The 14875-nt window shown below is 42.9% G+C and overlaps 1 protein-coding gene across 1 annotated transcript in view; it reads right to left on the bottom strand.

The window, feature by feature from the left end:
* ank1b (ankyrin 1, erythrocytic b) overlaps positions 1-14875 on the bottom strand; it is a 160932-nt gene that overhangs the window by 9684 nt on the left and 136373 nt on the right. The window contains exons 30-41 of the mRNA XM_049559867.1: positions 13813-13967; positions 13317-13528; positions 10834-11038; positions 10556-10652; positions 10237-10465; positions 8010-8138; positions 6352-6471; positions 4408-4492; positions 3178-3252; positions 2952-3083; positions 2163-2321; positions 839-910 (exon numbers count right to left, since the gene is read on the bottom strand). Of these exons, the coding sequence (XP_049415824.1) occupies positions 839-910; positions 2163-2321; positions 2952-3083; positions 3178-3252; positions 4408-4492; positions 6352-6471; positions 8010-8138; positions 10237-10465; positions 10556-10652; positions 10834-11038; positions 13317-13528; positions 13813-13967 (1670 nt within the window). The remainder of the gene's footprint in view (positions 1-838; positions 911-2162; positions 2322-2951; positions 3084-3177; positions 3253-4407; positions 4493-6351; positions 6472-8009; positions 8139-10236; positions 10466-10555; positions 10653-10833; positions 11039-13316; positions 13529-13812; positions 13968-14875) is intronic.

The following is a 14875-nucleotide window of genomic DNA, read 5'->3' as shown; positions in this document are numbered from 1 at the left end:
CAGAGGTCAACATGAGGTCTTATGAGGTCAGAGGTCGGACAGGAAGAGCTGTGAGGAAGAAGAGCAGGAGAAGGGGGGAAGAGGAGGAGGAGCAGGGCGGCTGGGCAGCAGATATGACATGTCATAGATTCAGAGACAGACTGAAAGTAGGACGGAGAGAGACTGTCCTGAGCAGAAGACAAAATCTTAAAGACTGCTGGAACATGTCCGCAGTCAGTCAAGCTTGTATTCTGTCTTGTTCTCAGGGATAAGAAGACAAAGACAGACGGAAAGAAAGAAGGAGGGATAGAAACAAGGTATGAAGGCCCAGAGCACACTATCATCTGTGTACTAGCGCCACTTTTGCCTAGTGTATCCATCCCAGACACACATGTATGCACACACACATGCATGTATGTGTGCACACATTCACACAGACACACGTACACACATGTCAACGAAACAATCTCAAACAGCCTTGATTAAAAATAGGAAATGTGTAAAGTGTTCAGCGCTGAAATGTCCACGTTACTTTAAAAATCCCGTCAGTGGTAGGAAAAGGGAGTTACCCTCGTTTCTCATATTGTGTAAGAGGAATAAGAACCGTCATGTTCAGGGCTCGAGTATGAGGTGTGGGAAAAAGTGTAACTGAAAATAAATGAGTTGTGCCCCGGTGAGGAATGCACAGAGGCGGTGTTAGTGCATGCTGCAAAAGGCTGGGTTCATGGTGGGAGAATGACACCATTCCTCAGACCTCAAAAACACCATCTGAGATTCATTATCATCATCATCATCATCATCATCATGTACACGTCATGAGCAGCAAACCACCATGCAGCCCGAGTTCCCTTCAACTTACCCCTTCTGAAAAACGGGGGTCTAATAACTCGTGGCTTGTGCACTAGGCGCGGTGGCCTTGTGTCCGTGACCTCTTGTGGAGCAACAGAAACAAGGCAAAATGGCTGTTACCCACACTCAAGGGAAGCAGGGAGGGTTTCAGAGGTGGAAAGTAAATAAGGACAACAGCTCACCTTATTGAGCTGGAGAATTTTGTCTCAGATGTTTAGCTGTGTTGACTACACCTGCTGACCAATAGTCTACATTTGTTTACAGTAAAAGTGTTTGAGTAAATAAATCCTTGACGAATAATTGTAAAATAAGGGTAGAATCGCTGTAATTTTTAATCACCATAGTATAACAAGGTTTTTTAAAAGTATTTTTTTGAAAGTCCTTTTTAACCATTGACTTCCCTATAAATATATATATATGCACATAGTACCAAGTACACCAAATACAGGGTTCCTACAGCTTAAGGCAACTTAGATTTAACACTTTTTAAATGCAACTCAGAATGAAACTGAAGACCAAAACGAAAAGAAATAAGACAGGGACGGGGGGGAGAACAGAGCTGGGAAACACCTCCCGATGTTGGCGAGTTTTCTTGGCGATTTTGTGTTTCTCACTCTGCCTCAATCCCCATCATGCTGACTTTGAAAAACCTTTTGCATAAAATAGACCAAGCCTCGTAGGGCACAGTGACAGCTAGTGAGCAGACAGTAGTAGACAGTAAAACGAGTGTGTCCTGATGTGATGACATCACAGGAGAGGCATTTGTGCATTTTAAAAAATAGATGTTACCAATTATTTTGAGATTTCAAGGAATTGAGCCTGCAGCCTCTGTGGCAAGGCCATGGCCTTTGTGCGTGGAGCACGTGCTCTACTAGGTGAGCTAGTGGCCGCCCCATTTTAAGACTTTTTAAGCATCTGTGGGAACCCTGAAATACTGTACTTGGCAACTGGATTTCCCGAGCCTCTAATTAACTTTCCTTCCAAATTCTGCTGGAGCAGGACCTTCCTTTAAACTTTCCATTTCTGATCGTTACAGATCATAATGGGACAATCAAACATGAAAATACTGAGGATTCATTCCGTATTTATATCATCTTACAATCACCCTCAAAATGTCTTGAATGGGTAATACTTTCATTCTTAACAGAAACTGATCCATAAGTTGCTACAGTAAAAAGTCAAACGATCCCACCTTAGTGACAGATTGTTTCACTGGCTTTAAACAAAGTGTTAGGCTAATTTTAAGACTATCTGAATGTAGTGGGGTAATTCACTGTTCATTCACAAGGATATAGTGCATCTTATGTGATGTTTGATGTGTTTGTGTGTCTTACCATTGAGGACACTGGGGGACAGCAGGGTGGAGTCGCGGTCGCTAATTCGACAGGCACCCTCCTCTAATGAACCGGGCGCTGGCTGTGGAGCCTGACCCTCCAGAGATGTGACAATGTCTGCTCGATCTATATTTCTCAGAGCAGTGTACAGACTCTCCACTGAGAAGGAAACACAGGGAGCGGGGTCGAAGACAGATAGCAAAGAGAGGGAGACCAACGGGAAGTGTGAGCACGAGGACAGGGAAGTTCAGAAGGATCACAAGTCAAGAGAGTATTATTCGTGTAGACAGCCAGAGTCAAAAAATGTAAAAGGAGCTCTACACCATATTCAGAGTGTATCTATGATTCAGAGGTTGTGTGCACATGGCTCTTAACATGAAAGTGGCTGAGATGGTGGCTTGTCACTAACAGTGCTAACTACAGCAACAGTGCTGAAAGAGCTAACAATGTAAACCTGAGGGTGGACACTACACTGTCCCAAACTCAGCTATAACTGGTGTATGAGTGCAGTGTAGAGCAGTGGAAATTAGCAAGTAGGATACACAGATGGAACTCACATGCACTAAAATGCATTCATGGTCAGACCGTCCACAACAAGTAGCAGAGCTCTGATTACAACACACAAGAGTATTTTTGTGCTGCAATTTATACTTAATAATCCTGCAGGAATCAATGTCTGTAACTTACAGCAGTTTACATGCACTGCTAAATGAATACTGCAATACTGAAGTAGCTAACATTAGCTATTTGTAGCTAGTTTCTGACAATGTACAGCAGTGTCAGACTTACTCTTGGCCCTTTTGCCTTCTCTGCTGGCCCACAGGTTGAGCAGGGTGGAGCTTTGGTCCAGCAGGGAGTTGGGATTCTCCACACGAATCCTGTTGATGTCGTCCACACCAAACTGTAGCTCACGTGCCAACTCTGACAAATGGACAATAGAGTAGATAAAAAGATACACACAACAACAGACAGATACAGAAGATTCGTAGCTCATTTGATCTTTTAAACGACTAACCTGCCCAGCTCAAACCAAGCTGCTCAGATATGATGTTGATCTTGATCTCAGTCCTCTCCATGGCATTCACTGTGGCTAAAATGAGAAAAGAAAAAGCAGCCAAATTAGAAGCTCGCTGCCATGTCACAAACATCTGTAGATTTACTTTATCTAGGAGACTGCACCCTTGACTGTGATTAAATCAAATTAAGTAGAGCATGTTTGAGTCAGGATTTATTTAGACAGTCCAGCTGATGATGAAGTAACAACAGTTTGGGATTTAGTGGACAGATCATATCAACTCTGGACCATATAAATGTGTGTTATATTCATAATACTCAAATACTACAGTTGCTATTTCCTTTTTGATTTTAATAAATCTTCTGTGCCCTTGTCATTGACTTGAGTTGCTTAAGTGTTGCTAATGCTAATAGCAATACTCACCTCAGCAAATGCATTGCTCTGTTGAAGGAAATAAGCAATACCCACAACATTGTTTCTGTCCAAATAACCTTCAGGGTTAACACACCATATGGGCAGGGCAGGTTAGAATTTGGGGTTCATTCAGGTGCTAGTCCCACCAATCAAAGTAGCATTCAGAAACCATTACAGAGGGACTGAGGTGCAGTGTAGCAGCGCTGTGTGATAGACAGAAAAGGCCTTTCCTCTTCAACCCACCACCCGCCATCAGCAACGTTTAAACCAACCAGAGCGGCCATCTTGACTCTGTTCGTTTACCACAGGCCAATCAGTGTGAGGGCTCCTCTGTCTAGCTCCACTGCGAGGTCCTGCCCATTCCCAGTGCTAAGCTACAGTGCTAATGCTAACAGTATCTGCTGCCATGCCATTGGAAATCGCAGTGGAGACACTAGCGCCATGCAAACCAATCACAGAGGTCATTCATCTGTTGTCATAGCTACCAGGACACTCGACACACATAAAGGCTGATTTGCCATGTGCCATGGTGCCATTCTGGGCCACGCTGGGGACGGCTGCTCATCTTTTGGTCGCACATTCAATATGATTTCCTCTAACTGCACTGCAAAGGACTCTGGGGCGTACTGTAGAGCAGTGCATTGCATCCAAGGCTCAGTCTTTGTGCCATGCGTGCACGCGACAGATAGGGGGAAAATAGAGGGGGCAGAGTGGGAAGCAAAGGGTTGTAGGTAAAGGGGCGGTGCAACATTCAGTGCCCGTCTCCACTGTCAATAAATCAGGAGAGGGCTGAAGGTCGGGCAGCGAAGGACTCACCCACACCAGGCTCGTTCAGTGCGCTGTAGCGTTCCCTCAGGGCAAGGGGGGTTAAGGTTCGTCTGCGCTCCTCACTTCCAACGACCTGAAAAATAAATACAAACAACAAAATAACATTAGAAGTGTCATTAATGTCGCACTTTTGAGCCTTTTAGCGCTAATGTCCTGCAGGCCACTGTTTGGTCTGCAGGACATTAGCACTTTATAAAGCTGTGGCGAACTGGTGGCACGATAAATATGAGCACACACTATGTGTATCAATAGAAGTTTCATCTTCTTGGTCACTTTGGACATTTTCAAAAAGACTGCTCTGTGGTTACAAAAGTTAATGTTAAATGGGTTAAGAATGACTGCACACGGTTTTACTTTTCATTTCTCCAAACAGAATTTAATTTTAGTGCATACCAGTAGATGATAAATGACATCACAATAACAATCACCTATGTTTTTACTGTATTGATAAGTTCTCATTCTAGGTCATCAAATTCTGATGCTCTCTTGTGCCACTGGCATGTGATACTGACGCTGAAGGCACCCTTTGGCATCTCTAGGACAGAGACCCTTTACTTATAGATGTGACACACATTGTCTGTTGGGTTAAACTTGCTGAAGCTGACACAGACGTGCCAAAAACCGCAGTTCTTTGAATGGCTGCTTGAGGCTGGCTCCAGAAGCAAGTCAGTGCCCATAGACCCCCCATTTTTAAATGCTCAACTTTACAGCATAAATAAACACGTTTACAACATGTTACAAAAAGCTGTTTTGGTCTCTTAAGCTAATTACAACATTCATGACAACTGTATGAGGGATGATTTTTTTTAAAACTCACTCATTTACATTTTACTAAGGCTTACAGGTACACATAATTAAGGGCCAGGCTGTCTGCAGATGTTATCCTCTCCACAGCTCCAGTCTCTTGTCCAAATGTAGTCACTCCTAGCTTGAAAAAAACCAAGACTGCAATGGCTTAACTGACAAACTGTAGGCTTCAAAACGGTAGTCCACAAACCAATGGGTGACGTCATGGTAGCAACAATGACAATACGACAATGTTTGTGGTTAGGTCCAGGGAACAAACTGCTTGGTTAGGTTTAGAAAAAAACATCACGTTTCAGGTTAAAATAAGTGAGTAACATGACTTAAATACCTCATGAGTGACATCAGTACATGACAGATGGATATAAATTACAAAATGTGACATTGAAACAACACTGACTTTTGTTTTCACATGGGACATGAACAGCCTTGTCCTGGGTTAAAGTCTGTGTTTGTTTGACCCATCCACTACTCCTCCCTCCTTCCCTACACGGACTTTGTAGTTCTTTATACTACGCCAGTTGCTCTGAGTGTCAAATATTGCTGCAGATGCATTTACATTGGAATTAGCTGAAAGCCCAGTGTGTCTCTTAGAGACTCCAAAGGGGGCCTTTGGCGTCTGTATCACACGCTACAAGGCATGACAATGCATTAGTTTTTGATGACCTGGGAATGAGAAAGAGCTGACAGTATGTGTGCAGTACTGCTATTTATTTGGCAGAAATAATCCCTTTCAGTTTACATGAAATCAGAGATTGGTCGATATTGTGCACATTTCGAACTACTACAGCTACTCAGCATTTCAAATATTGAACAAGCCACATTATCAAACAAGTTTCTCCATTGTATATTAGTAGAATATACAGTAGAGTCTTACTGTCCTCTAGCCAATCAGATATGGTGAGTAATGGCTTTACTCCCACCTCAGACATCACACTTGGTAAGCAAGACATAATGTAGCGGTTGTGTTATACGTTAAAGAGAAATGTAAGAAAAACTGACTTCTTAAATCGGAGCATGTCACGTAGCAACCTCTGTCTCATCAAGCAGATGGATTTCTAGGGAAATTCAAGAACAAAAGTTTGTGTATGTGATCTTGTGGGGAGGTGTTTGCAAGCAAGTCCGTACCTTGACACAGGGTGGCATGGTTATGTTTAGGTTACACAGTACATGCTGTGTGTCCTCGTACTTGGTGCACTTCCGCAGAAAGGACAAAAACCCAGTGGCATCCTTGTTACTATCTCTGACCTAACGTAGAGAAATGTCAGACAGAGAGAAGAAGAGACAGAAAGAGAGAAGAAGAAGAAGAATATGGAGGGAGAGCATGGAGGAAAAAGATGAAACCAGATGGTAGGAATGGAAGAGAGAAGGGGTGAGCAAAGAGAGATGGAGCAAGGAAGGAAGTGAAGGTAAGAGACAGGTTAAGAGGCAGAGCATGTGAGAAAAGGAGAGTGAAACAGAGCAAGAGAGAGGAGAGGGAGGAAGAAAAACAGATCAGAATGGGTATTAGCGCCCTCCACAGTGTCTCGAGCATGTGGCGCAGTAACATGGGACGAGAAGCAGGGGGAAACAGGGATGGAAGCAGTCCACAGGCAGGCGAGAGGGAGAGATTTACCTGCACATTTTACCTGGACGTCTGTCAGACCAGACAGTTACAGAGTGACCGTGAGAGAGAGAAAGAGAGACAGTGAGACAGACACGTACAGACAGGCAAGGCCGCAAGATAGGAAGGCAGGCAAAGAAAGTGAGGGAGTCACAGGACATGCAAACAATTACCCACGAGAGTTGACAGGTAGATAGGTAAGTTGTTTGTTGCTCGGCTACACCGTAATGACTAGATATTTATCGAGGTGGTCTAGCTGATACTGAACATTAGTGTGTGTCACGCTGACAGAGACACAGAAAGAAGACACTGATGGACAAACAGATGGATTATCAAATAAAACGTACAAATAAAAATTTTACATGAATATGATCATAGACGACAGACACCAAAAAGCACACACAGTGTGAAAACAAGTTATTTGTGCAAGAGAGGAGGTTTAAACAACATCAATAAAATGCAGAATGTAAAAAGAGACAAAGAAATGACATTTAGGACTAATTTTACGCTGATGCATCTGAAACCAAAGAGGCACACTTAAAAAAAGTGTACCATTACATATCATGATGGTGTTTATTATTACACATTTCATCAAAATAGAAAACCCCCCACAAAAATCGGGGACAAATTTGGTTTAACTTGTCAATTACTTAGAAAGAATTATTTGACAAAGATGATTTGAAATCCACAAAGAAGAATGGACTGACTGACAGACATACACAGATCAAGACATGTATCAATATCATAAAATCAAAATACCTTTATATTGTATGAATATGTAATGAAATTAATTAACTGTCTTAACTTTTCTTAGTGTTGTTACGTCTCTATACTAATGTCACTGTTTTTCAGGTGTATTTAACTGTCGTTGTGTGGTGTTGCTGTGGTGTTGAATGAGTGCAGAGTACACAGCGCTGTGCTGCTATCTAAACCTTAACATGCTAATGATGAGACAAACTGAGAGGCTGCCTGATAGAAATGACACAGAAGCACACAGAAACCACCGTACCAACGGGCTGTTTGGGTGAACAGCGGGTGGGTGCTCAGGAGGGACACTGACTAACTGGCGAGAGGCTCCTTGACACACTGAATTCAACGACTGAACAAACAAAACCACAGTACTGTATGAATACGTAGCGAGGGACAGAAGAGCAGGCATATGAACGGTCAGATAAAGACAGACCTTGACAGAGACGGGCAGCCTGTTATCTCTGAAGGCCTGGAAGCTGAAGCTGCGAGGCTGCTGCGTGGCCTTCCTGATGGGCACGAGGTTCCCAGAACACTCCAGGTGCAGCGGCATGCCCTCCATCAGCTGTGGGAAGTATCACAAAATGGTAAAGTTCCTCTCCTGGTATTGATTCAACCCTTGACTAGAATAACCCCTTTGCATTTGTATGCCTCTGTGAACCAGTCAAGTCTTCGAAAACATGGATGCTTCACACACATCTTCCCCCCAGCAGCACAGATGATCTATACAATCAGCACAGTTTTAAGATGGGCACCCAAGATTAGTGTCACCAATTCAGTATCTGACCAAATGTGTCCCCTTCTGTTTCTAAGATATGACGTTGAATAATGCTGAGAAAAGTGTTTTGTTTTTGCAGAACATTATGATGTCACAATGAAGTTGACCTTTGACCTTTTGGATATAAAATCGTCACCTCATCATTTTATCCTAGTGGATATTTCTGTGATATTTTGTCACAATTAGTGCATGAATTCTTGAGTTATGGCCAAAAACATGATTTGTGAGGTAACAGTGACCTTTGACCACCAAATTCTAATCAGTTCATTCTTGAGTCCGAGTGAATGTTTATGCCAAATTTGAGAAATTACCTCCAGCTGTTCTTGGGACATCACTTTTAGGAGAACGAGATGGATGCAAGATCACATTGACCTTGACCTTCGAAAACCAAAATCTAATCAGTTCATTCTTGAGTCCAAGTAAACGTTTGTGCCAATTTTTTTTTTTTTAAAGATTATTTTTATTGGCTTTTTGCCTTTATTGACAGGACAAAGGGTGAAATGGGGAAACAGAGAGAGAGTGGGGACTGACATGCAGCAAAGGGCCGCGAGCTGGATTCGAACCCGCAGCTGCTGCGGCGAGGCAATGCCTCTATACATGGGGCGCCGGCACTATCCACTACGCTACCGACGCCCCAACGTTTGTGCCAAATTTGAAAGAATTACCTCAAGTGCTCTTGAGACATCACTTACATGAGAATGAGACGGATTCAAGATCACACTGACCTCAACCTTTGACCACCAAAATCTAATCAGTTCATCAATGTGGATGTTTGTGCCAAATTGAAGAAATTCCCCCAAGGCTTTCTTTGAGGTATCACATTTACAAAATGGGCCGAATAGATGTAAGTAGGTATGGACAACTTAAAAACATTATGCCTCCGGCCAAGGCTATCACTGGCATGGAGGCATAGAAACTCATCTGTTCATCAAAATTACACATGTAGAAGTTTTTCCATGAAAAAAAATCCCTTCATACCTTGAGGCTCTGATGTAACTGTACACCTTTGCCTTATTTAATATGCGTGGACAAATAAATATGCAGCTCGAGCATACCTGCTCACCTTCAATTCTGCTCATCAATCACACAAACAGAAGTAAATATTATGAGCCACTGGCTTGACTATGTTATCAAACAGCTAATAATGTGCTGCTAATTCTAATGCTAGCTCTGAAAAGTTGAAGTCAAAGTCAAACTTAATTTGCAAAGTACCGATACGTAGTTTCCCCTAACTTTTATTCTGATGCAAGTCGTTTCGTCAGTGTTATGGAAAGCTCAACACCACAAGCTGATGTAATTGGTATTTTTACGTTTGTGACATAACAAACTCTGGCTGTCTGAATCTGTGTTTTTGAGACTGTCATTGGTACACTGCAGTTCCAACGCGCAAATGCTCAGCCACGGCATTGACTGCTTATTTTCTTATGTCTTGCAGCATATAGAAAACACTACGGACATGTTAACAAGGTTAAAAGCTCCATTTTCACTGTATCAGCAACAGAGTCTGAGAAGGGTTTGACCCTTGTACAACAGCCAGAAAGTGGATCCATGACATAGGACACAAACTCCTACTCCTACTACTCCAACTACTCTGTGCTGCAAATAGCTCTTTACTTGAAGGATCATGCCTCTCAAGATGGAGAGCTTTAGAAAGCAAGGTCAGCAGTGGTGTGAGCAGTCATTCTTTTCATCATGCTTCTTTTTTCTAATTTATATTTTTGTAAGACATTTGAGCAGCCACAGTTAATTAATATCGTATAAATTATTCTTTAGTAAAAGAACCTGTCTGGGAACTACATTTGAAGTCGCCATAACCCTCCTGCTTTCCTCAACACTTTTCCCTTTGTGTGACCTTAGCAACATTTTCCTTCGCCCCCGTGCTGACCTCGATGTCTCGACTTCGGGCCACTTCGGTGAAGTTTTCATGCAGCTCCAGTGTTTTGTCCATCTTGTCGTCTGTCATGCAGTAACAACGCAAGCGCCCCTCTCGTGCTTCATTCATCTTTGCAAAAATAACAAACTTGGCCATGTATGGGACAGCCATCAGCTCCCGGTACAGCAAATTGGCAAAGGTCACTGCCTCTGCTGTGCGTGGACAGTCTGCCAGCCAGAATCTGGGTAAAGCAGGAAAAGAGAAATAAGAAGTGTGCAAGACAGCGGGAAAGAAAAGCTGAGTGGTAATGAATTGCTGCTGAGGTGCTCACCTTGCGGAGACATTGGTGGTAAAGTTGGCACAGTTGTGGGCGTACATCAGCTTGGTGGTTCCAGTGATGTCCTCCCACTGAGCTGGAGCTGTGCCACCTGATACACAACAACGACGCTGTGTCATTCATGCCCAGATAACCAAGGTACAGATGCCTACATACATACTTTAACAGCACATTTTATGTACGTCCAAAAAAATAGAAACAATAGAAAAACTCATCACTCTAAAGAGAAAGCTGGCAAACGTCTTTTGGAACAACTTCAAAGTGGATCCTACCAATGACACTGCAGAGGAGGCGCAAGCTGGTGGTGTCACCCTCCCCAGCATCCCGAGGACTCTCCCGCCATGATGGTGGCAGAGGGATGCGCAACCCGATTGGACGGTGAAATTTGCGTCGGCGTGGCTCTATGGTAACCACTGGGCTGAAGGTCGCCTGGTTACCGAGTTGCCGCGTCAGCAGTTCATCAGGGATTGGCTGTGCCTGAGGAGGAAGTGATGATGGAGAAGCTTATTAAAAAGGAGGGTGCCAAAAAAGATGGTTTAAAGGACATGGAGCTGAGGAAGGCTGGGTGCATAAACTAAGCACAGACACAATATGAAAGCTGCAGTAAATATAGCTGATCCAAAAGGATAGTAAATAGGCAGGTTATATAAATAAAGGGAGGATACAAAAAGAAAACAGAGCATAACGTGTGCAATAGACAGAAACATCAAACTCACAGCCATACTCACACATGCAACCAATTCATATTTCACACCTGACCCAACTCAGATCAGTGCATCAGCTCGGTCAGTGTGGCTCACAACTTAAATCAGGCAACTGAGGAGTGATGAATGGCTGGATAAAAGGAAAACATAAACAGAGCAGCATAAGGCAAAGCAAAACTCAGACCCATGCAATTTCCTTAAATAACATCAGTTCTGTGACAAATCAGTGCTGTGACAGACAATGTAAACTGAAGTGACCAAAGAAACCGAAATGTAGAACCAATAATCCGTCATAATCTCTCTGTCATGGAAAACAAAACCAAGCGGAGGTGTTGGGTGAAAAGAGACAGTCAGCATGAGTGTTTGCCAAGTTCCCATATGTGTGTCTGTGGAGGTCTGGATGAGTGACAGTCAGCCACAGGTTTGCCAAAAGCTCTCATTCGGCAGGACAGACACCAGACATGGTGCACTGTGACAGGCTGAGATACTCCTCAGGTCTAATTCTTGGCAAAAATATGAAGGGCGATGTATTGTAAAACTCATCATCATTAAGTATTAAAGGCCCTGAAAACCAGTTGAGAGGCAAGGTGAAAAAAATGTTTGCAGGCAAGGTTGGCCAAAACTTCAGTTTATCTCTTATGTAGGAGATATTATCTTCTACGTAAAGGATAGAGATATTTTTTCCATCAATCTTGTATCTCCTCCTCTATCTCCTCCTATAGGAGATATTATCACTTAGGTGCAGGAAGTTATCTTATCTCCTATATTCAGGATGTTATCTCCTATGTAGGAGGTATTATCTCCTACGTAAGACATAAGAGATCTTAATATATCTGATAGGAAATACATTTTTAGGTTTAATTGGGCTGTTTTGAGAGTGAGAAAGCTGAACAGATTGAAGCGCTTACTGCAAGACCACTTAGTACATGCTGGCAGGATTCTATTTCATATGCACAAGAACCACCTGCCTGCAACGTCTAGGTTGCCATGCGTGCATTTACTGGTCTACTGGCTAGTGAGTCAGCTAGAGAAAGGCAGATAGATTAAGGGACTGAAATTCATGTTTTCGATGTAAACATGCAGCAGGCTCTCCAATGCCAGAGGGCATGATGGCTGCACCCTGAGATAAACCAACTACGGACGGTGCTTCTTGTGCGTATTAAACAAAATCCTGCTGGCGCCACCGCACAGCATCAGTATTTTTTACAGCGGACTTTGGAAGTTGGTTAACTGAGAGGGTTAAACCTTCTGTTTATGCTGCAGTTGGCGGAACTTTTAATCCTCAAAACAGCCTAATGGAGCCTAAAAGTTTTTCTCCTACATAGGAGATATACGTCATAATATTTCATATGTAGGAGATAAACTTAGGTTTTGGCCAACATTGCCCGCAAAAGTTTCGATACAAAAGAGATTTCTGTTTTTTGATCTTGCTGTTCTCAGTTGGTGGGGCTTGGTTGGAAAAATGTGGTGCCACACACTCTCCTTAGCATCGTAAAGTGTTTTTGAATACTTTATCCATTTGCTACAACCACGCATACTTTACATTCCTGCTGACCAGTTTTTAGGGCATATCACAGGGCTTTAGATGCGACAACTCATACGACATTTCATGAACGTCCTTCAAACATGAAGATTAACAGTAATAAGAGAATAAAGCATCTGTCTGCAGGGCAGCGTTACAGCTTACACGTTCACTCTTGATGACTGATGGCACAGCTCTTACATATTCAGCGTGTCGTTTGTCAAACAGACAGAGCATTAACTTCAGGATATGAAATACGTCAAGTCTTAACTTCAGGATACCAACTTCTGCAGCACAAACTGAAATACCACAGGTAAACACGTTGGCATAGATCACTGAGTCACAGCCTGAGAGTCAGCTGTTTAGTAATTCAAACATCTGTCCTCAGTAATTTCTCTAAAGCACCAGATTGTCTCTGTTGTACAAGCAAAATAACAAACACCCAAGCAATTATGAAAGGTGTACAGGACATGTCATGTTTTTAAATATGCAATTTCGTCTTCTCTTCATCAGTCCTGCTCACGCTTACCTGCAGTCCCAGTCTCACTCTCTTGGTGACGGCCGTCTCAGGGAAGATGGCTTCGACATGGGGAACCAGCTTACTGGTCAACCGGCCGCCCTCTGGACCGATCAGATCGCTCTCCTGCTGAATGCGGGAGACCACGGCAAAGTAAAGGGGGAAGTCAGTGGAGATGATCCGACGGATTCTCTTCTTCTCAAGCTCGTCTTGACTCTCCAGGTCTACACTCGAGAAGGAGTGAAGAGGAAAGACAGAAAGACAGAGGGAGGGTAATCTGGTAAAGACTTCCACTAACAGAGGCAAACTGAGTCATACAAACTCCAGCTTACAATAACATATGTTAGTGTGAGAGAAAATGCTCCTCTGTATTGTTGCTTAGACAACCTTTAATAGTCTCGTCTCTCTGTGCCCTTGTTCAACGGCTCCAGCTACATCAAGATTAAGACTGACTCATCTGCAGCAGTGCAAGGTCTCACAAACAGCCATTCATTACCATCACACTGACCTTCATCCATGCCATTCAGAATAGTTTCCAGCACTTCGTCACCATAGCGATTGCGATGTTCCTTCCAGATTGAGCCATTTTCGCTGCGGAGGACCACAAGCTCTCGGTCCCCTCGGCCCAGTGAGGCAAAGTGGGGGATTTCTACTATTACTGGCCTGTAAAAGAAACAAAGAAACAAACAAAAATCAGTCTAAAAATCTGGTTTAGAATCAGGTTTTGCGTTTATTCTTCCCCTCTTGTGACGACCCCTCAGCTCCACTGGGTGTGCCTGTTTTCCTGGCTGTTCTTTGTGTTACAGGATGCGAGACAAGGCAGAGGGTTACCTCATGAGCCACACCTGGGCCCAGTATGCTTCATGATATAAAAGCTCACCACCCTCCAACAAAAACTTCCTTCTTCTGTCTTTTGGTTTTCCTACAGACATTTCCACACACGCAGACATGACTGATTACTGACATTCAGGTTTATTCAGTTATTTATCATTAATTTGTAAATAAATAAGCTTTTAACTTTCTTAAACTCTTGTCTCCCGTCAGTGCTGAAGCATAAGAGCCGGGTTGTAACATAATCAAGACACAAAGCATCATAGAGTGGTTTCAAAAATAAATGAATTACAAAATCAGGTTAGGGGCAGATACAGGCTTTGTAACCTTATTAGAAAAAAAAAAAAGAAATATCCAATGTTGTTCTGTTTCAATGTTTTTGGTTGGAATATATCATAATTTACAGTATTGCCCTGAGATATACAGACCTATTAATGTCCACTAGATGGCATTATAATCATCAAGTTGTTGATTATTTTGGAATGACATACCCCATAGCACATTATTGTCATTATATTACACAAATCCACTGCAAGTTATTGATTTCGTAGTTTCTGTTTGGGTTGACAGCTGACATGTTAATTATCTTTTTTTTTTTAAAGATTATTTTTTTGGGCTTTTTGCCTTTAATGGACAGGACAGTGTGAAATGGAGAGAGAGAGAGAGAGTGGGGGGGCGACATGCAGCAAAGGGTTACAAGCTGGAGTTGAGCTCGCAACCACTGCAGCACGCATCACCTC

Source organism: Epinephelus fuscoguttatus, linkage group LG18 (genome assembly GCF_011397635.1).
Source record: "Epinephelus fuscoguttatus linkage group LG18, E.fuscoguttatus.final_Chr_v1".
Lineage (NCBI taxonomy): Eukaryota > Metazoa > Chordata > Actinopteri > Perciformes > Serranidae > Epinephelus > Epinephelus fuscoguttatus.
The sequence above is the reverse complement of the archived record's forward strand: the minus strand, read 5'-3'. Positions and strand labels throughout refer to the sequence as shown.